The sequence below is a fragment of the Colletotrichum phormii genome (genome assembly GCF_030913505.1).
Source record: "Colletotrichum phormii strain CBS 102054 chromosome Unknown BDP81scaffold_9, whole genome shotgun sequence".
In the NCBI taxonomy this organism is placed as follows: domain Eukaryota; kingdom Fungi; phylum Ascomycota; class Sordariomycetes; order Glomerellales; family Glomerellaceae; genus Colletotrichum; species Colletotrichum phormii.
The window spans coordinates 1572213-1592860 of record NW_026851451.1 but is presented as its reverse complement, the minus strand read 5'-3'; the positions used below and the strand labels follow the sequence as shown (position 1 = coordinate 1592860).

Genomic DNA, 20648 nt, shown 5'->3' with positions numbered 1-20648 from the left:
TCATCATCAAATCTTGATGTCGAAGCTAGTCCCACATCCACAGCTGCTCGACGCATACGGGTTGTCCGTAATCTTGAACTGGGACCCAATAAGCTCCATAGTAAAGTCGACCTTGCTTCCCTTGAGTAGATCCAGCGACGGCTCGTCAATCACCACCTTGGGTCCCTCAAACGTTACGCTGGTCGGGTTGGCATCCTCTGGCAGGTATTGGAAAACCGTGTCGTCCTCCCCAACAACCTTGGACCAGTCCTCTGCGCTCTCACCTTCGGGTAGGGTGACTAGGCTCATGAGGTACTGGAAGCCGTGGCAACCTCCGCTCTCGACTTGTATCCTCAGGGCTAGGTTCGGGTTGTTGTCCTTCTTCATGATGGTTGCTAGACGCTGTAATCGCGGAATAAGGTTGTTAGATCTCGGACTCCTTTGTTCGGGGCTTTGCTTCACGTAGCTGCACGTACCTTGCCCGCTCTGTCTGTGATATCGAGCTTCATCTCTTGCCCTTCCTCATCCGTCTTCGGGTTCCAGGCGCATCTCGTCTGCCTCCTCGCCGCGGAAGCTGTGAAGGCTCGGGTCTGCTGTCGCATCGTCCTCCCGGCGAAGCGCTGCGGCATCGTCCTCCTTGGAACGCCGTCGGTGCAACATTGTCGCGTGCTGCTGAAGCCGGCTTTCCTGGTGGCGGTAGCGGTGGTGGTGGCGGGCTTCCATCCCGGAACAAGTACCGAGAGGATCGGTGCCGGGGCGTTCGACGTCGGTGTTGTGCGGCGCGCAAGCTGGACAAAGATATTTGCGCTCGAGGGGCTGTGGATACATCGAAGGGAGACCATTTCGAGCTGCCTTGCTGCGATACCGAGGTCGTGACAGCGGATAATTGTTGAACGGGGGCCGGCAGCAGAGAAATTTGAGGATACCAATGTTCGGTAATACGGTAGCTTATGATGTAAAGGGTGGTGGGCGGTAGGTGGCGGCAGTTGGTTGTTTGCCGCATTAGTCAGCCTGGGGGAGCTCGATGGTTTTCGACCAATGGTAATAGACGGATTTCAACTCCATGACCATATTCTTCAATGATACCTCATTGCTACCCTCTTCGGACAGATTGCATACCGTTGCGTGAAATCCTGTCATGTAAGGTAGCGTTAGCATCATAAATTTCTTGCCAAATGGCTGTCTTTGCAGATGAACCTATCGTTGTGGCGTTAAAGCTCGGTTCGGTCATCGTTGTCGGAGCCGGCCCCTCGGAACTGTGGAGACCATCGGAGGCTGCAGCTGCAATCGCCGAGCTTTCGGGACGGTCCCGGGACTTTGAGATTGGAACTCAGAGAGCAAATCTCTAGTGTATGACAGATCCTAGATTATTGGCTTAATTAGTATTTATTTTTACTCTAAACATCCTGCAATCTATACTTCTGAATGGCCATATGATCCGGTGCTGGATGAGCTGGACGTGGCACGTTAATCTTGGTGAAGAGTGTCACTTAATTGACCCAGGTATCGACGTTTGTACCACATTCAAGCTGAGCATGTAGATAGGCGCGTGTGACATTCTTAAGTTTTAAGTATTCCATCAACGCAATCGGTATGCCAAAGTGAAAGACAAAACGTAGGGAATGATTAAGCCACCTAGTAGGTACCCTACATACGTATTCAATGCTGCATGCCAATTTCGAGGCTTGCTGTCTTCTGCTTATTGTGATCGGACTTGTTTATAAAACCCAGCTACGGCACGTCATTTGAAGTGTATTGAGTGACTTGGAGAGAGGTGGAGTGAGTAATGAAGGCCGTCGACTTTCTGGAAGCTTGGAGTCCGGTAAGGTAGTCGAGGCACTCAATGACACAAACCAGGGCAAGAGGCACCAGCGACTCAATCTGGTATCACAACCTATTCCTCGACTATGGTGAGAACTGAAGGGACTGCGCTTTCCGTCCTTCCTCCTCTTTACTACCTTACATGTACCCACGCATGGCTTTAAAATGACAATCGCAATTGCCGGCATGAATCGCTGGACTCACGCAGAAGGTACCCCTGAACGGCAGCCATGGAAATTTATCTTATGAGACCTCTGGATGGCGGTGCATCGTCCAAGTCGTTCTTCAACCTCGACCATACGACCACACCTAAAAACTTTTCCCGATAACAACTCAAACGCTACCTAAGATACCTACTTGTTACTTCAATTTTCCATGTCATTTGTCATTCACAAACTCGGCCTTGCCGATAACTTCAAGCCAACGCGACACAGAGCGGCAAGACCGCACTTCGGCCGTGGCGGATTCCAAGTCCCAAATCCAGGCGGCACGGCAGACATGTCTAGCTTCATGAACCACGCGAGAGATATCGTCGCTGGCAAGGGTCTGCAAACCGACTACACAGCTTCTCCTGATCCTTCACCAAACGCGCCCCAGGCCACAACCCTCGAAGTTCTCTGTCTCGCCATCGCCATCTTCGTCCTTGCTTGTATCCTCGGTTTCATCGTCCTGATCGGCGTCAAGACTAGGCGCTCCCGAGCACAACATGAGGCCAATAGCTTTCCGGAAAGCAATGGCCGGGAGGGATGGGATTCACATGACACAACACAGGTTTTCATCAACGGTGTCCAGAGGCGGAGCGATTCGGTAGCAGGACAAGAGAGGAACGAGCTCCATCTCCTGGGGAGAGATGAAACGGCCTCCCTCGCCCCAAAACACATCTTCAGGCCTTGGAGAGACGCCGCTGATGAGCGTAATGGTGGGATTGGGAAGTTCGACGGCACATCGACGGGGCTTTCCAACGATACCGTCCGGGACTCGGAACAGTACCCCACGACCGACAATCAAGGGGTCATTCGTTCGGTCGATGAACATCTACCCGCACATTATGGTCGTAGACCGTCGAGGCGCTTCGACGAGGGAGGTGTCATGGACACGGGCTCAGGACCGACAACCCATAAGTAGCAGCTGAGCGGTGGCACGCGAGCAAGACAGGACAGTCAAGGATGGACAGACAAATAAAAAGACTCTATTCCCTCGCTCGTCCCCGCCCTAACCTAGTTTACCGGCTCCTCAGGGTGATCGCACAAGGGCCCGCCGGCTTCTGGCTCCCTAGCGAGCTTTCACGTGCGTGTGACGTAGTATGTTTGTACAGCTGTATTCCGATCCGGATCGCGTCGTTTATCGATTAGACAGTCGTGGCATCTTATGCCTGCTTCCTGATCTCTCTGGCGGCCTGCTTCAGGCTGGAGTTGCACTCCTCGTATGCGCGTCCGGCTCCGAAACCGACACCGACGAAAGCGGGCCACGCTCTGCGCTTGAAAATGAGGACTGAGAAGACGACGCCGAAGCCAAGACCGAGGGTGGACTTGACGAGGAGGTTGGACAGGCAGTGATCCCACTAAATAACTGTTAGGAGATCTCGGGCTATCGAAGTTGGTGACGGCTTGGGGGAGCTACCTTCTCGTTGAGAAGTGCCTCACTGACGGGGCGCGCGACGGCGCTCGGGGGAGGGGGAACAGAGGTGTCTGACATGGTCGTCGATACCCTGGGCAGCTGGTCGTCAGCGTCAATGGATCGAGCGAAGAGCTAGGGGGCGGTGCTTACACAATTGACTCGGTGCTCAATGGTGTTGTCGAGGTCGGAGCTTCAGCTATGGAATTGAACCAAGTGATGTTTTCGGAGAGAGCCGGCAAATTGATGATGAACACCCGAGGGCGGTAAGTCTCGGTGTGAGTCTCGGTGACCTCTTCGGCTTAGGTGGGGCGGCAGAATCCCGAAATTTTGGGAAAGCTCCAGCCAAAAATCGCGGGGAGTCGATGCGACTTACACCTGAGCGCACTCAAAAGATCTGCACGTCTTTTGAAGTCTCTCGTGGTTGGTTGTCTATCATGGACGTAGAAATGACTGATGCAAGCCCCAGTCGGTCTTCTGAGACTATTGTAAGTTCCTCAACCATGTATTCAACACCATCCTCGTCTATTAACCGTTGTCGAAGACGTCGGACAGGGACTTGGTCAAGACAGTGCGATCTCTCGACCAGACCGGCCCCGGAGCCAATGGCGAAAACCTCGACCGAGTATGGAAGCAGCTCACATCTGCCAGCCAGGGACCCTTCTCTGCCGCTGAGGAGAGCGTCCTCCGATGGCTCCTCAAAGTCATGAAAGCGAACAACGACGAAGCCGACACAATCCGACGATTCCCCCTAACATGGCGCATTCTCGATTGCACATTCCAGAGAGTCCCTCTCTTTTCACTCGCAAAGTCCCTCGCCGATCGAAAGTTCATGGCGGTTCTCCAACAGACTCTCAAGAGCGTCGCGAAGCCGAGCACCGAACCCCAGACCTCAGGATCCAAGTCGAAGAAGAGGAAGAGGACCAATACCGCAATCTTTGAGCTGAAGACTCTGCAGTCTTTCGAGGGTTGTCTAGTCACAGGCGAGGCTATCTTTGACGCATTAAAGAACCTGTTTGAACGACTGGACCCGGCGGCACAATGGTCGGCTCACGACAGGATGGGAGCAGAACACATCAAGGCACTCTTCGCCCAGCCTGCGACTGAGGCGGTAGAGTTGCTCTCGCCTCTGCTGTCCCTTTGCGATTCCTCCCTGGAAGCCTCAGAGACTGAAACATTTGAGGCGCAAGAGTCATGGGTAAAGGTCTTCTCATCCGCCTGGGACCTGCATCTTCAGGGCGGCGCCGATGCGCTCGAAGTCGCCACTCACTTCTCGCGGGCGTCTTTCTCTATTCTGGGCGAGACTAAGAACCGGTCGAGCAACGATGGACAAGTAGCCAGGGTCTGGACTCGCGACCTGGAAAAGTTCCTCCAACGCAACCTTGTTCTGCCGGCGAGGTCGGCGTACCTCAACAAAACCGATCTCGAGGTTATTACTCGCTGTTTTACCATGGTGCAGAACATCGCCTTGGCCTCGGTTCCCATTCTTTACCGTTTAGTGTCTTCAGCTCCGAGGGTCGTCGGAGGACTCACGACAACAAAGGCTGATGAGGCCTGGATGCAAGAGGTTTTCAAGATGTCTGAGCGTGCCATGAGACAGCTGTCCGGTAGCGAAAAGTCACAGGCGATGGGAGGCATCCTTGGGGAGGCTATCGCGAATAAGTCTCGCATCGCTCCGAGCGACCTTCTGTCAGTCTGTGAGACTTACGCGCTTTCTGATAACCAGAGCGAGACTGACTGGCGTCTCTTGTCGCTTGTTGCGAAATGTGACGCTGATGTCTTTTTGCAATCAGAAGAGGGCACACAACTCTTCAACCAAGTGTGCGACAGGATCACTGCAGTTGGCGCGGAGGCGGACGAGGACACTATGCGCCAGCTGATTGAGTCGCTGATAACTGGTTTTGAAAATGCCCGCGACTTGTCAACGTTCTTGAAGACGTGGTTCGTTCAACTCTCAAAGTTCGAAGACAAGAAGCTGCGCTCCGGAGACCGGCCTGTTTGGTTCACTAGAGTACACCGCGACCAGACGCTGATTGGAGGCATTCAGAAGTCCTTGACCACCAAACAGTTGATCAATCTGCTGCAATGGGTTGAGGAACAGCAGGAACTTCGTCCAGCTGCCGTCTTCATTTTCCTCAACACCCTCGCGTCTGCAGTGACCAAGGATGACTATGCCGATGCGGTTGGAAGCAAGCTTGCCGACATTGCGTTGAATGTCGGGTCGGCCAGTAAGACACCGTCGGATATTCGCTCTTTGCGTTGGAAAATCATCTCCAAGACTGTTTCCTGGCTAGATTACGACCAGGCCACTGCTCTCTGGGACAAGGTCCAGACAGATCTCACAAAGTCATTACAAAAGGCTAAATTTGATGACGAAGATACGTGCGAGGCCCTGGAGTGCGCATATAACTTCTGGCTATCAATGCATCCCGACGGCCGCGACCAGACTGCTCTTTCTTCCCTGCTTACAAGCTTCATCGAGAGACTCTTGAAGAAGGTCAAGGTGGAAGACCTGCAGGGTCTCTTTGATTCTCGAGATTTTGCGGTTTCAGATACCTCCGATGTCCCCAAATTTTGCGCAGAGTTCCCCCTCGCAGCATCGAGACTCGTGGCTCTTCTTGTGAAGTCCTCGGGCGGTCTGCCCGACTTCTTGCAACGCGCCTTGGGTGACGAGAGCTTTCCCAAGGGCAGCGAGGTGAAGCTCGGGAATGTCCTTCACGCGGTTACTTCAAACGAGAACAACCTCTGCAAAAAGAAGCTTACAGCCGAGGTGGTGGACCACGCCATCGACATAATCAGCAAGGCCTCAAGTCAATCTTCTCCCTGGGCCGAGCAGCGGAGCAGAACCGTCATGATTGAGCTGTCAAGAATCCCCGACGAATCCATCACAAGACAACAGAGAGAGCGCCTCATGGAAGTCTTGGTTCCAAAAGTACACGCGGCCGGCGAATTGGATCCATCAGACTGGCATCTGGTTTTGGGATTCTTGATCAAGCTTATGTCAAGGCCAACCTTTTACCATAAAATGTCATTCTCCGACCTTCAGAAGATTGCCGACTCACTGGCAAAAGTCTGCGCAGAGAGCGACTCGAGGACGGCCCTCGGCCTGTCCCAGCTCGTATCACAGTTGGCGACACTAACTGTACGACAAATGAACGATCACCAGGAATGGCGCACGCAATACTTCGACAAGATCCCCGCTCTTCTGAAGGGCCTAGATGGTGATGCCTCCTCTGTGCAAATGACTCTGTTGAAGGCACTGCTCTCCGTTGTGCTACCTGAAGCTGGTTCTGATGACAAAGTTGCCGTCATCGACAGCGATCAAGTAGCTTCGGCCTTAGGAAGCCTCATTCAAGACACTTTGAGTGACTTTTCCAAGGCCTCGCGAAAGCAAAAGGTCAAGGGAGACATCGTCAACCGCGCCCTGATTGCACTCGACGCAGCTGAAGCTTTGCCAAAGCCCGCTGTCATGGGGCTCAAGATCAAGGTGTCTCAGTTGGAAGAGGTGAGCCAGCAGGCGATCACAAATGGATACTTCAGCGGATGGAAGCTTCAGGCGTTCCTCATCAAGTATTTCCCGTCAAAGGTGGCAGGTGTTCGGCCGACCTCCTTCGGCCAACTCTTCAGCAGCGCGCTGCCCACACCCCTGCCGAGCGGCGCAGTACCCGATCCCCTTTTTGACTTCAACCGACAATCCATATTGGAAGACATCATTGACGCTGGCGTCGCCGGTCTTGATTACAATGGCAAGGTCCAGTATGTGCAGAATCTTCTCGAGGGCGTTGAGGCAGACGCTGCTCCGGCAGCAGGTTCAACTTCCGAAGGCCAGCTCCTTGCCATCCGCCGTGTGGTTACCCAGATGACTGGTAAGTTTGCTCCAATCTTCATATCGGATCCGATGCTAACCAAAGTCATAGAATCCCCTGTCGGTCTTGATAAATCAAAGGCCTTTGACTTGGCCACGGCCCACGGCAAACTGATCAGGTACCTGGCCCAGGCCGGAACTGTGCGCGAATTCGTCAGGACCGCCGAAGTCCTCCAGCAACTGCTCGACATCAAGTCGGACTCCATGACCCAGTGGAACATTGAGACCACACTCAGCACAGTGGCAGCAATCGTCTCCAATGATCAAGGCAACCTCCTCACCGCATCGCCGAGCGTGTACCAGTGGCTCTGCAAGCTGATGGAGGTCATCATCAAGAAGCACCGTCTCCGCCTCGAGGGCCACTACCACATCCTCGTCACCACCCTCGAAGCCCTCCTCAGCGCCCTCGACCCACCCTCATCGTCCACGCAGCAACGAGCCAAGCACGCCACGCAATTCACGCGCCTCGTAACCCTCGTGTGCGAGCCCGCCGCCGCCGCCGTCTCCCGCGTGCAGCACCTGAGCGCCCTCGACTCGGCGACCGACGCGGCGAAGAGGTCTGCCGGCCGGCACATGTACCTCGTCCTCATGGCGTACGTCAAGCTGCAGCTGGACGTGGACGTGCCGCGCGAGGTCCGAGAGGCGTTGGAGCCCGGCATGAATTCTGTGTTTGATATTACACCGCTAGAGGTGAGGAAGATTCTTAACGATAGCATGGATGCTAGTGGCAGGGCTATTTTGAGGGAGATGTACAAGAGGTATACCAAGTTTGGCAAGTGGAGTGGTGTGTAAGAGGAGGAAGGCGGATTCGCGGAGGCTGTGTGCAAGATACCCTAGACATAATGCAACATTTTGGTCAAAGACCATGTATACCTTTGATTCCAGCCTACCCGGCTGTGCTGTCTGCCACTACTTGCTCTGGTGAGACCTTGGCCCTGAACCTGACCTAAGTCCGTATCGTGCCCTGGTTTTGTGCTGCGGGTCCCTTCTGTGAAGTGATATTGAGGAGAGTGGATGCTCTATGGAATAAACATTCACGAATACACCAGAACCACCCCGCTCTTGCATCTATAGGGCAGAAATCTTTGGATGGAAGGCATGAGCACCGTCTGAAGCGTCCATGACCTAGTGGTGGAAAGTGATTAACGCGTAATCGGGTCTTGCAAAGGTTGCGAGTTCGAATTTGGTGGTCCTACATAATGCCACAGACAGCTTATTTTTTTGGTGTGAATGAATCTTCTGCGGCTTTCTATATTGATGAGATGGCTTGGAACAAGCATTATGAGCATAGGACTTTTTAATTGCATGGAAGTTCTTATGTAAGAGTTGTGATGACGAGAGATGCGAACTATCATGATGTCCCTTTTCTTCCTTTGAAGGCAATGATACGCAACACATTGTGGGTGGGCGAAGATGCGGATGAAGGAACGCGGCTATCATTGTAGTTGAGGTGTGACTAGCGTGTTGATGTCGCACGTTTCCACCATCGCCCACTGAATCCATCATAATCATGATTCTCAAGAGCTTCCTCAAAGGTCATCGAGTTTCGCTGGTACAAGGCAGACCAGGCTACAAGTATCCTCGCTGGCTTCGCTCGAAAAGGTATAACATAAGGGGCTCCAGGGTTCTGAAGAGGTGTTACGCAGGCGCCGGACCGGTCTGATTGTCATTGCTAGAGGCCCGCCAAATGTGAGCGATACATCTTCAGTGCGTTGGTGCATCCATGTTGAACGGGTTTTGTTTAGAGGCGATGGCAGTATTTGCGACGTCCTTGGGGTATAGGCGCGGACGTCATTTCTTCTCGGTCTTGAGGACCTTACTCTCCGGCCTGACTCCCTGATGAACAAGACTGAGGTAGTGAAGAGCAAGCAGAGTCATGACTTTGAATATTATCAGCAGGTTATGCAGTGATATACCAGACCTCTGTCAAGGACTTCAGGTTCAATAGGTAATTCCTAGCCGATTGAATGAAGAGCAGCAACCGGGCCAAGTCTGAAAGGTCAGGATTCCGCCGCAAATGCCTAACGAAGGGGGGATGGAGGTAAGGGACCCCAATCTAGGCCTTCTTATCACTGCCGCTGGCTTGAGGGATGGCAACACAGAGTTTTTGAATCAACGTAGAGCGACTTTTTGTAAGTATTTAATTTCAGTGAAGCGAATGACTAGTTGATACACAGCTTCCACTTGTGAAACCATGACGAGCTCCAGCCCGTCATTTCTTGAGGAAGATCTGCACACCGCTATGGAATTGAGGGGCGAGATGCAGAGTTGACTTCTATCCGGCGTTGCTAATCTATAGCGTGGCTGTATTCGATGCTGTATGGAGGCATTCTCTCGGCACTCAGTTCCGAAGTTGTAGCTCCGCCCAGAGGCGGGTGACATATTTCGAGAGAATATGTGAGATGCTCTCGGGAATGTTTCGAGGAGTGCGTTTCACGGCAAGGGTCTTTTGATTCCCAAGCGTCGTGTAAATTTGATCCATTTCCCGGGTGTTGTCTTGCTCTGAGTGAGGTTGTGTAAGTCATTCACGAGCTTTACGTATAAACTATTGGCAAGGCACTCAGTAGCATGTAGTTCCATGGGTTTTCCAGTTCCTCAAGAGTAGATGACATAATGTCCAAGGTAGGGATGGAATCCAAAGTTCTGCATTATATCCATGGTGAGATGGTCGTCTAGTCGTTTCCGATAAATAGTGGTAGAAGCATGCTTCAAGTTTCTTGCTTGCGGTTAGACTTGCGTCTGGTTGTTGATGAAGATATCCTAGGAGCAATTATTATGATAATCCTACCAGACCTTCTTCGGCATCTGCGCCTCATCGAAGATTATACTGGCCCAGCCAGATTCGCGTTTAACCGGGGACGAACATCTTTAGTCTCGAACGTTCGAGATCGAATGTAGATGAAGAAGAAATTTGTTTGACTCGCAGATTCTCAAACAGCTTCCTGTAGTCGCCTAAGGAGCTAGATGGCTGTGCGCGTCTTGCTGGTAGGTGGCAAACCATATTCAGGCCATTCCAATGACATAGGGGCCATCTCTGTCTTTTCTTCTAAATCGCTGTGTGATTCCCCTGCGAATACGAGAAAGGTATCGAGAGAAGACTCCGGTTGGCCACTTCGAATCATTAGTAGTAAGCCATGTAACTGGCGTCGAGCATCCTCCTCAGCAAGTGGCACAGGGTGAGGTCCAGATTTTGAGTGACGACGGCAGTTGGCTGTGATTCCAGTAATTGTAGCCCCCATGGCCAACTACGGTGGTTATCGAACTGGATGCAAAGGCCACAGGCGGCCTATTTATGGATTGATTCAAGCGCGATAGCAGAGGAGAGCATACAGATGGAACACGTACGTGACCCGCAGTGGAGCTCCGGTGACTATTCCTACCTTCTGCCTCCTTCCGCCGACATACCCTCGCTCCAAATGAGGTTGGCTGTGGCTAGAGTTCTTCCAGCATGCTCGTGGAAAGAGATGCAGCATGCCGTCAGGCTCGCTCGTCATGCCCTTGGCCTACACATCTTGCACAGGCGTGTATATAATTATATCCTTATGCTTGACAAGGTAGATCAAGGGCGTGGAGGTCCGTGGTTTGGGCGAGATATTCTGGGAAGAGGTAGCATGCTTGGTATTGTGGTGCGGTTGGAAAAGGATGTTTTCCTCAGTTAAAGGAGGTGAGGAGGAAACAGAGAAGATGCGTTAAACTTCTGGCTATTGGTTCTTCTAATTCTTCTAGGCGCGTAAGCGCGTAAAAAAGCTCACCCTTTGCAAATATCTCTGTACGTGAAAATTTCTGGCTATGACGGACTCTTATACCCATTTCTCGAGATAAACCTATGCTGGAGAACAACTCCTAGGACAGGGGATGCCCGAGGTTTGCTTCGACTACCCTAAGTCCGATTCGACCTTAAGAGTATCGTTATAGTAGCCAAGTATGCAGTCTTGTTCGGGTTGGGTACTATACAAGAGAGAATATGGCAATGGGCCCTTGGTCTGTAACTATGATTGCGGCGTCAACATGGCTGATAGACAAACAAGAAAATCCAATCAGCACAATGGACTTGGAGAGCGGAATCATTGACGTGGAACTCCATTATTTCAAGTCCCATCTCGTCTTGGATATATAATGTTAATTCAGCATATTTCGGTATCCTATATATCGCGCTCAGCCCTCAAGTGGCCAGTCATCTGCTATTCTATCTTTTGATAGCTACTGTCCCTCCCTCCCCATCAACTCATAAAAAATGACCGAGAAGATCGTTGCTCGGCTTCGTCATTACTAGCCTAGCCAGTTAAGTTCAGTTCAGTCGTCTGATCAACCGCAACGCCGCCCAGATGCCTAGATGCACGTTCATGTCCCAAATGCTTTCGAGAGCTTGTTGATCGAAGTTCTTTTTGTGTCCGTCGTCACAACCGTCTAGTAAATGCCTTGCGTTCTATATTGGAAAGTGTCGTAGCTAGAGAGGCACATTAGTATGAGAAGTTGCGTGGAAAGATAATTCAAACTCACAGCCGTGTGTAGTAACTGCCCAGGGACTTGCCAATCAGGTCAGTCTCCACGAACTGCTCCGCTTCATCCGCACTCAGCTGCAGCTGGAAGCGTTGGCGAAGATTGTGTGTGGCCTGGACAACTCCCGCCGAGTAACATGGCATCTTTGAGTCACGCCCCATCATGGCCACCAAGTCGATGATGTTATCCGCAGACCGCCGCAGAGCTGAGAATGAGTTAGCAATGTCTTTCCCAAGGGCTTAACGCAGGACTTACCTTGGAAAGCCTGCTTGCAGAGCTTCTTGTAGTCTTCGTAATCATCGGACCCGATGCCACCGAGAACCTCGATATACTCCTGTGTAAGCTTGAAAGGTGCCGCCTCAAAACCAACAGAGCCTGGCGAGTTGGACAACATGAAACCAAAATCGATGTGGACGATATGACCTTCGCTGTCGATCAGAACGTTGCCGTTATGTCTATCCTTCAGCTGTAGGATGTATGAGATCATGCTGTAAGCGGCCAGTGAGCGCTTGAAGGCATCCACTCCCGCTTTGAAAGGCTCGCTATCCGGAGCACCGAACGCTTTCACAAAGTGATCTCTCAGCGTGGCAAACCGGCGTTTCTGACCGGGACTTGTCTCCAATGACAATGTCAGACTTCTCTTGATGGAATGCAGTGATACACCATTGGTGATGGTCTCAATCAGACCGGAAGACTCGCCGGTAACGAGAATCCGCATAAGCTTGACCCAGACGTTGACCTTTGCGTCAACCCAAATCTTGTGGCAGACGTCAATGAGCTGGCAAGCGAATGCCTCCTGACGCAAGTCGGCTCCAGTTTTGACAATGACACTGACCAAGTCCCAGTTCTTCATCCATCCATACGGTGACGTCTTGCGGATGCGCTCTTTTTTCGCTTGCCATGCCTCACCGAAGACAGCCGCGCTAGGATCGTCGCGGTCGCCCTTGCTCTGAATACCACCAGTCTTGATATCATTCTCCATTCTCGCAAGTCCTGCGCCAGCATTAGGCCCCGGTTCAACGGGGGATTCACTCTCGGCTTCAGGTATCTCGGTAGCTGCAACAGCATTCGCTTGTACCGTAGAGGCTTTGGCAATGATGGTGTCAAAGGTCGGGCCTTGCTCGTCCATGTCGAAGCTCTGTTCTTCCAGACTTTGCATGCTCGCAATAATCTTGGCTCTGATTGCCTGTACTTCATGTCGCGGTCGCTTGCCGCTCGTAGCTTCAAGCTGAGCCAACATCTGCGAAGCGGTGCGCATGTGCGTAGCCAGCGCGGAGAAATCTGGTTGATCAACCACAGCATTAGGCCGTGAAGAAAGTGTCATCTTGCGGAGTGGGCCGGTTGGGCTGCTCGATCTCGAGGTTGACGTGCCGGAACTTCGGGGAGTTGTGATTTCTGACATGACAGTCGACATTGCAGATGTTCCAGCACTCGGGAGACGTTGGGGCTGCGAGGGCGGAATCTGTTTTCCTTGGGGCTTCTGGAAAGGATCGTCATCGTACGGCTTGATCAGGGGAGAGCTTCCCAAGTCGCCAGAGACCGGCTCAAATACGCTATCAACTATTGTCTCTGGGGTTTTGGGCGCTATAGGTATGCGAGGTGAGTCGGAAAGGTCAAAAATACGTCGGGTGTGGCCAGGATCGGATAGGAGAGTGGCCAGCAGCCTTTTGTTATCAGGCGTATCCGGGTCGAATGTGAAGTCATCTCTCAATACCTCAACCATGAGAAGATAAGGAACCTTCTCCGCGCTGTTCAGTACTGTCGACTCTCCTGGATTCAGACGGACAATTCGATGGTGCCGACTTTTTGCCGGTGAACCATCAACAAGTGTAGGTGGGCAAATAACTGGAACGTCCACTTCCGCCGGCAGGTCTTGCGCTATGAGGGCCAGCTCCGCGCGAAGAGCACTGAGCCGAGCGGGTTTTGGCACGATCACGAGCCTGTTGGAGATACCCTCTAGCGCGGTCAGGAATTGCGTCTCACATCTAAAGTAGTGTTGGCGCAGCAATCTTGTCTTTTGCAGTGTTGTCAACTCAGAACCGGCGGCACCGCTCTTGAAGTGAAGGGAGTGTCTCCTATTCAGGACATCGTTAGGGCGTGGGGGGAATCCTGCCGATACTGGTGTTGCCGGTCTCGTTATGGCCAGCCTCGGAGAACGTAGCTCGGGGAGAGGCAGCGAAGAGGAGCTGAGACGGGCGTCGTCATTCTTCATGTTGAGATGAGACGGTAGACGCTTGACTTCGATTGGGGTCTTGGAGCCAGAGGAACCCGGCCGAGACGGAGATGGATCCGTCGACCGATGCTGCAAGTTGGCCGACGCGACACCTGATAATACCAGATCCGGCGCGCTGACCATCCGCCCTCCATCTTTCGTACGCCTAGACCTCGTGCTCCCAGCCGTCACCGTGTGGGCTCGCGTCACTTGCGCTGTCTTGGGGTTGCTATCTCGAGAATCGGATATGAGGTCGTCGGAGGGCTGAGGCTTCCTAGCCTGTGCCACGGCGAGTGGCCCCGCCCACTGTGGGACGAGTGGCACCGCGACACTGGCCAGGACGAAGCTCGCCAGGACCGTGACGGGCAAGATGTTCTCCTTGATCTTATCGTGCCTCGCGGCATCTGGCAGGCCGAACACAATATGCTGCACCTTGTTGTATACCCTCCGGCATGTTTGAAAGGCCTTGGACGACGGATTGGACGATAAATCGTGTAGGTACGTTTGGAATAGCCAGAAGGTCTGGGAGGTTGTGAGCGAATACGACAGCGCAAGAGTGGGGAGACGAGACAAACCAGAAGCGCAGCGGTGACGGACTCCTCGCACAAGTCCAAGAGGAACTCCTCCAAGGCCATGGACTCGTTGTCGACGCTGATTATTAGGTGGCATAGCTGCGGCAGGAAGAACTCGATATCCTCGTAGGGGAATTGTCGCAGCTTATTGCACAGGACATAGTGAATGCCCACATGGTCGGCGTAACGACTAGATGAAGGAGAGATCAAGGGTTAGCAGAGAGGTCATTCCAATTGCCAATTGCCGAAACAAGCGTCAATTGAGAGCATAGCGCATGACGGCGACGGGTGGGCGCAAGGGGAGGGTCGCTCACGAAAGGTAGGAGACCGAGAGAAAGGGGTTCGAGTTGAAGACGTCGGACTCAAGGAATCGCTTGAGCAGGTCCCACGACATTGGTTACGCCACGGAGCGGAAAGAAGGATGCAAGTGCAGCGAGGCTCGGTGCCTCATTTGATCATGGACATGAACGGGATTCGCAGGTCGAGGGATGGTTTCGCATGGCGGGAAGCTCAGAAGACTTGGGAGAATTGTTCGAGCAGCGCAGCAGTAGCACGCAAGGAGAATTGAATGGGAGACAGGACGCCCAGGTACACACGGTGGCCGGTTACTCGATGCAGATAGGTAGCTCCCTCTCCGCCGTGAATTGGATGTCGATTTGTCCACTAATCTGAGGGCATGACTTGGAAGGTGGGAGGAATGCCCCATGCGACCCGCCGTTTCCCAGTACTAGTGCCTAAAAATTCTGGCCTCAAATTAGACTACGTCGCCGGTTACCTCAGCGAGCATGAACCTTGGGCGGGCCACCTCAAGCCTCTCACACCTCTCTCACCTACATAGTACGCTCTGAGGAGAGAGGGGGTGGGGGGGGGGGGGGGGGCCAGCCCGCACCTGTGAGAACAAGAGTGCCGGACCCGAGAGGATCAGAGTCGCGCTAGGACGAATGGGGGCGAAGACCAAATCCCTGTCTGCGGGGCAGCATCGTTTTATCTGCATATGTGACGTTATTTGCATTCGATTGCTGAGTTCTCTTTTTCAATTTCCAGTGTGAGATTCCTCACGGTGAAGCTGCGAAGTGAGAGAATATCATTGACAGACAGGGCAAAATCCATAAGGAAACTGCAGCGATTCTAAGATTTTACTCGATGAAGCACAGTCTAGCAACGACGTCAAGCTCAAATGTGCCTCAATGAGCAGGGTGTCTTTGAATGAGTGGAAAGTGAGTTCTACATGAGACGTCCCCTGGCGAAGGTACATCAGCAGCAAGACGCTTCAAGGTGTGTGTGGTTCATGCCCATCTCATTCACGTTATTATAGGAATCATGTTGCGCAAACGATAAGATGCTCTCATTCTAAAATTGTAAAAAGGCTTGTCCAAGATAGGCTGGATGCGCATATAGAAGACAAGCCGTCCATGGCATGCAAGTCGAGGAAGCAGCGCTTGTTCCTCCTTTCCATAAGGTAAACCATATAATATTCCCCCAAGGTGCGGCTCGACGAGTTTATCGCCGTGTCACCCAACGCCGATGTAGATGCCAGCCAGTCCAACGCCAATCCTCATAACCCTAGTCATATTTCTCATCATGGGAAATTTCCCTTCCCTGGCCTCAAGACACAGACCCAAACTGAATATGAGAGAACTCATGCAGCGGCCTTCTTCTTACGGCCACCCTTGCCCTTCTTCTTCGTCTCAACCTCCATCTCCTCGTCGCTTGACGACTCGGCCTTGGAGCGGCCACCTCTCTTCTCTTCGTCGCCAACCTTGGCGGCAATGTCGGCTAAGAAGTCATACTGGCCATCTGTCTCAATGACTTGCTTGAGCATCTGAGCTGTGACCCGCTTGGAGTTCTTCTCCCGCGCGATTTCGGCACTGCGGCTGACAACAGCAATCATGAACATCTCGAGAGCCTTGCCAACGGCAATGGGAGTCTGCTGGGCAACCTTGCCAACCTCCTCATCGGCCTGCATGATCCGCTTTATCCTGGCTGTGGGGAACTTTGTCCGAACAGGTGAAGGATCAATTGGAGGTGGCGAGTCAGCCTGCTTTGTGTTCTTTCTAGGAGGCATAGTTGCTGAAGCCGGTGTTTGTGGTAGATGTTGTAAATCTGGGTTATAAGGAATGTCGTGTAATTGGGGTGCTCCGCCAAAGTTTTTCTGGTCTAGAAATCCTTGGCTTTGAGGTGTTGTGGGCTGATGGGGTTGCTGTTCCTGATAGTTGAGAACGGGCTGTATCCCATACGCGCTTTGTATATGTGGTGGGGGATGTTGCGGAGATGGGTGTTGGTGTGGCGGCGACTGGTGGTACTGGGGGGACAGGTAGTGCTGCTGCTGGAGCGGTTGGTATTGGTGCTGGGGCTGGTGCTGGCCGGGGTGAGTTTGCAGCGGTGGCTGATAGGAAGAGAATTCCGTTTTGATTGCCGCTGGTGTTGGGTAGTGGGGCTGCTCTTGTTTGATGTGAACAGGAGTTGAAGACGGCTGGCTTGGGTGGTGAATGCGTGCCGAGGGGGAGGAGTATTCATATACGGGCGGTGCAGCAGACGGAGAGGTTTGCAGCTTGCTCAGTTGTTGCTGGTAGTGCTGCAGACTGTGAGTGTGCAGTGGAGGTGTAGGCGGGGCGGGTGCTGCCGAGAAAAAAGAAGAGAGGTCCGGCGACTTTGGTGCGTAGGTTGTGTCGTCCGCCATTTTTATTATTTTTTCCCCCTCTACCTCCGGCCCTTGTGGAAAAATTGATGGCCGCTTTTTTTTTTCCAATTTGGAAGTGGAGGCCAAACGACAGGGGGCCTTGGCTGGCGCCCCGGAAAAAATTGGCCAAGGTTCCAATCCAAGTTTGGCTGGCGTGGGACACTGGATGATTAAGCGAAAGGCAGGGACTGATTTTCGCGTACAAAACCCAGCCTGCACCCCCGCCTCTTCTTGTCCGCTGTGGGAATATCGTCTGCCTCAACCCGAACAATCTTGGAATGTCTGTGTGATTGCGTCTAATGATGGATGTGTTCCGTCTTTAGTCGCTGAGTGGATGAAAGGTCCAGGGAAGCACGGCGTATGAGTCCTGATTCAGGCTTGGGCTGCTACGTGCGGTGAATGTGGTGACGATCTATTCCACCGTCATATCCTTGGGAATCAGGGCGTAAAGGTCCGACAGACGCGGGCCAAGGCAATGCGTGTTGTTGATGACAGTAAATCGAGGCAAAGTGTTGCTGCCAAGCTCGGCTTGAAATATGATAACAAGACGAGACAGCGCAAACGCCTTTGTGAGAAGTAAGAGTGTTTTGCGTGTGTAAGACAGCCTCAGCCAACGTGTTGGGCAGCGCTGCGATACAGGAGCAAATGGCGAAGAGACAAGATCAAAGCCAGTACACGGCCTACAACATGAAGGGTTCGTAATATCCTCTCAACACCCTAGCGTGTTTGCAACAGTGTGCTGGACCTAAACGGTGGATAGCAGCGTGTTGAGCAGCACTGTACGGAAAGCCTCTTGACAGATTTGCAAGTCGAGGATAGTATTGCTTCCCAGGTCCAGCAAAACGAACCACTTGCAGTAGAGACAATCCTGGCTCACTAAGCTCTCGGCGAGTCTGCGTGGACGTCGAGGCCCAACGTCGCAACTGGCCAATCCCGGCGTCGCTTCCCGTTGGAATGGAACCTAGGTATCTCGGATGGCGTGGGAGTAAGGCTGGAAGTCCCTCAGACTCAGTGTAGCCTGTGTGGGCGGTGACTGATGACTGACTGACGTTGGGAGCGTGGCTGTGAGACAGGCTCTCGTCCGAGATCTTGGTGTATGCCAAATAGTCTCTTGGTCCAAGGTGTGTAAACGGCGTTTTTGCTGAGTCAGACCTGAAAACTGGGAGTGACACTCGATAAGGTTTCGGTGTGTCTAGCGAGCCAGGGGTGGTGGGAGTTCTGTAAGCTTGGGGCTTTCGGGGTTCAGTCCTGGGGCGTGAGACGTGTGGTCAGGCGTTCCTGTGCGGGGCAACAGCGGTACTTTCGGAAGCGGCCTGATGCTCTGATGTAATGGTGGGAGATGATTAAAATGTGAGAAGGGATTTGTATATGAAAGGAATTGTATAGCGAAGTGAGGTGATGTAGTAGGAGGAGAATTGCTTGGTATTGGTCTTTTCCAAGTCCAGGTGGCAAGGTGTGGTCAGTCGAGCCTCAAAATTGACATGCGCCCATCGGGAAGGATGCAGTCGGTCTGACAGGCAGACGAGGCAAGGCCAGGCGGCGACAAAGTAGGTAGGCGCAGACACACAAGTACAGGAAGGCGCTACACGCTCTGGGCGCAAGCGCAAGTGTGTACCTTGTTGGAAGTTGGTGGTTGAGCAGGAACGAATTGGAATGATTGGATAGGAAGGACACTGAAGGAGGGGAAGGAAGGAAGGAAAAGACGGCCGTGGGACGATGCGACGGATCGAGAAACTGCGGAGGGCGGACGGCGATGCGGTGCGGTGGTACGGAACGTACGGTGCGGTGCGGTCGGTGGCAGGTGCAGCCAGCGGCTGGGTGGGCTCCTTCTTTTCGCGGTGTGCGGGTTCCTCACTCCTGGCGACTTGATGGATCACGGTGGGAATGTCCACCGTTTATATGCGTGTCGCGGGTCAGAGCTCCTTCCCAACTCCCCTTTTTTGCTGCCCTCTGCTCTTCCCCCCAAAAACACGCCCAGGCAGGGGTCACGCTGCTATGCTGATTGGCTCAGGATGCCCGAGCTGTGGCCACGCCTTCCCAAATCCTGCATGAGCACAGCCGCTAGTCCTGCTTGATGGGCCTCTGTACCTTTCCGCGCTAGCTAAGCTCTGTCGGTACCTGCCTGGCCAGTCCTCCTTCCATGAGGGAGCACGGGAGGCACCTATTTCCAAGGTGTCCCGAATTCTCACTTTGCGCCCACGTACTCCTTCACTTTCTCGAACACCGAACGCCTCTGCTTTCCTTCCTTTTCTCTCTAACTTCTTCTAGGACCTCTCCGAACCATCATACTCGCGCCTGTCTTGTGTGCCACTCAACCCTCAATAGAGATTTCTCGTCAAGTTGCAGCCCATCGTCGTCATCACTGATCTCGCCACATGGTCGATGTCTCCCCCTTCGTCCCAGCTTGCCGCCGCATGTCGCAACCTCGCAGGCGTGGCTGCATCTCGAGGCGCGAAGTAACGTGAGGCAGGCTGAAAAGGATGGCTCAACCGAAGCAAGCATGGCAACGTAGGGCACGGCAGGCTGGCTGATCCCTTTCTTGCCCTGTCAGCTCCATCTCCCCTCATCAATCTCGGCCCTTGTTTTCAAACTCTAGACTTGGTTTACGGCGCACCTTTGAACTCCTAGAGAATCTTGTCTCGTTACTCGTTCATTCTCGACATACCATACTTCGCGGCCGTGACCTACGTACGAGCTGGCTTTGTTTTCATGAGACACCCGACATCGTCAAACCCCGCCGCCATCTACCCCCAATGCTGCCTGGAGCTGGCACCCTCCCTGTACCTTGGGCAGACAAGCCCTTTCTGCAGCGCGCCATCATCAAGGAACCCCGTCGTCCGAAAAAGATGTTTTCTGTCGCAAAGCCGTCGCGCTTCTCGACTCGTCACTGTTTGAACCACACATGACTTCATCCGAGACCCACTACAGCTCCCTACCCGTCCAAGCTTTGCGACGGCACCTCGACTCTCGAGTAGCCCCGTCCGCGTCCACGTCCAGCTCGTCAATCGTCCTCCCCGCCGGGGCGACTTTGTAGCGGGGCTACGAAGAACTTGTCTGCATCCTTCAACGCTTCTTCGCGAAATGTTTGTCGCTGTTTTTCAGAACAGATATCACCCTACTACCGTCGCAATTTCCTGTCGGCGGACGGCCCGGTATGCAGGAACGCAACTCAATCATGCAGGTAATCAAACCACTAAATTCTATTGTTTGCGCCTATTCCTATTGGTGGCCGAGGATGAAGATAACGAAGAGAAACAGCTGGAGACCACCCCAAGAGGCCACAACTGTACAAACCGAGTCATCTCAACTCAGGTTTCGAGGTTGGCGTGCCTCGGTTTATGATAGTTTTTACTTGATCTAATCAGACTTTTTTCTAAAAACAACAATCTGTCTTTGACAGGACTT

The 20648-nt window shown here is 53.0% G+C and overlaps 6 protein-coding genes across 6 annotated transcripts; 2 read left to right on the top strand and 4 right to left on the bottom strand.

The window, feature by feature from the left end:
• Positions 1 to 6: 6 nt before the first annotated feature.
• Positions 7 to 821, bottom strand: BDP81DRAFT_449414 (iron-sulfur cluster assembly accessory protein; the record flags this gene model as incomplete). The annotated part of the gene is made up of 2 exons (XM_060592404.1): positions 7 to 381; positions 456 to 821. 2 exons carry the CDS (start codon positions 819 to 821, stop codon positions 7 to 9), a joined length of 741 nt encoding a protein of 246 aa, XP_060445981.1.
• A 1211-nt stretch (positions 822 to 2032) lies between these two features.
• Positions 2033 to 2940, top strand: BDP81DRAFT_348395 (uncharacterized protein). The gene has a single exon (XM_060586165.1). It carries the CDS (start codon positions 2176 to 2178, stop codon positions 2923 to 2925), a length of 750 nt encoding a protein of 249 aa, XP_060445980.1. The 5' UTR covers positions 2033 to 2175; the 3' UTR covers positions 2926 to 2940.
• A 27-nt stretch (positions 2941 to 2967) lies between these two features.
• On the bottom strand, positions 2968 to 3620 carry BDP81DRAFT_427344 (uncharacterized protein). The gene is made up of 3 exons (XM_060590348.1): positions 3568 to 3620; positions 3421 to 3508; positions 2968 to 3361 (listed from the first exon to the last, which is right to left on the bottom strand). The coding sequence occupies exons 2-3, from the start codon at positions 3493 to 3495 to the stop codon at positions 3167 to 3169; spliced, it is 270 nt and encodes an 89-aa protein (XP_060445979.1). The 5' UTR covers positions 3496 to 3508; positions 3568 to 3620; the 3' UTR covers positions 2968 to 3166.
• A 231-nt stretch (positions 3621 to 3851) lies between these two features.
• Positions 3852 to 8071, top strand: BDP81DRAFT_394043 (Urb2/Npa2 family protein; the record flags this gene model as incomplete). Its single annotated transcript, XM_060587894.1, has 3 exons — positions 3852 to 3902; positions 3959 to 7280; positions 7332 to 8071. 3 exons carry the CDS (start codon positions 3852 to 3854, stop codon positions 8069 to 8071), a joined length of 4113 nt encoding a protein of 1370 aa, XP_060445978.1.
• A 3615-nt stretch (positions 8072 to 11686) lies between these two features.
• BDP81DRAFT_319104 (phosphatidylinositol 3) lies at positions 11687 to 14957 on the bottom strand (the record flags this gene model as incomplete). The annotated part of the gene is made up of 5 exons (XM_060584414.1): positions 11687 to 11726; positions 11780 to 11984; positions 12035 to 14513; positions 14567 to 14753; positions 14878 to 14957. 5 exons carry the CDS (start codon positions 14955 to 14957, stop codon positions 11687 to 11689), a joined length of 2991 nt encoding a protein of 996 aa, XP_060445977.1.
• A 1245-nt stretch (positions 14958 to 16202) lies between these two features.
• On the bottom strand, positions 16203 to 17243 carry BDP81DRAFT_449410 (uncharacterized protein; the record flags this gene model as incomplete). The annotated part of the gene is made up of 1 exon (XM_060592403.1): positions 16203 to 17243. One exon carries the CDS (start codon positions 17241 to 17243, stop codon positions 16203 to 16205), a length of 1041 nt encoding a protein of 346 aa, XP_060445976.1.
• Positions 17244 to 20648: the final 3405 nt, after the last annotated feature.

Coding starts and splice junctions, on each gene's coding strand:
- BDP81DRAFT_427344 (XM_060590348.1), bottom strand. CDS start 3,495: ATGTCAGACACCTCTGTTCCCCCTCCCCCGAGCGCCGTCGCGCGCCCC. Junction 3,362..3,420: donor AGGCACTTCTCAACGAGAAG/GTAGCTCCCCCA, acceptor ACAGTTATTTAG/TGGGATCACTGCCTGTCCAA.
- BDP81DRAFT_348395 (XM_060586165.1), top strand. CDS start 2,176: ATGTCATTTGTCATTCACAAACTCGGCCTTGCCGATAACTTCAAGCCA.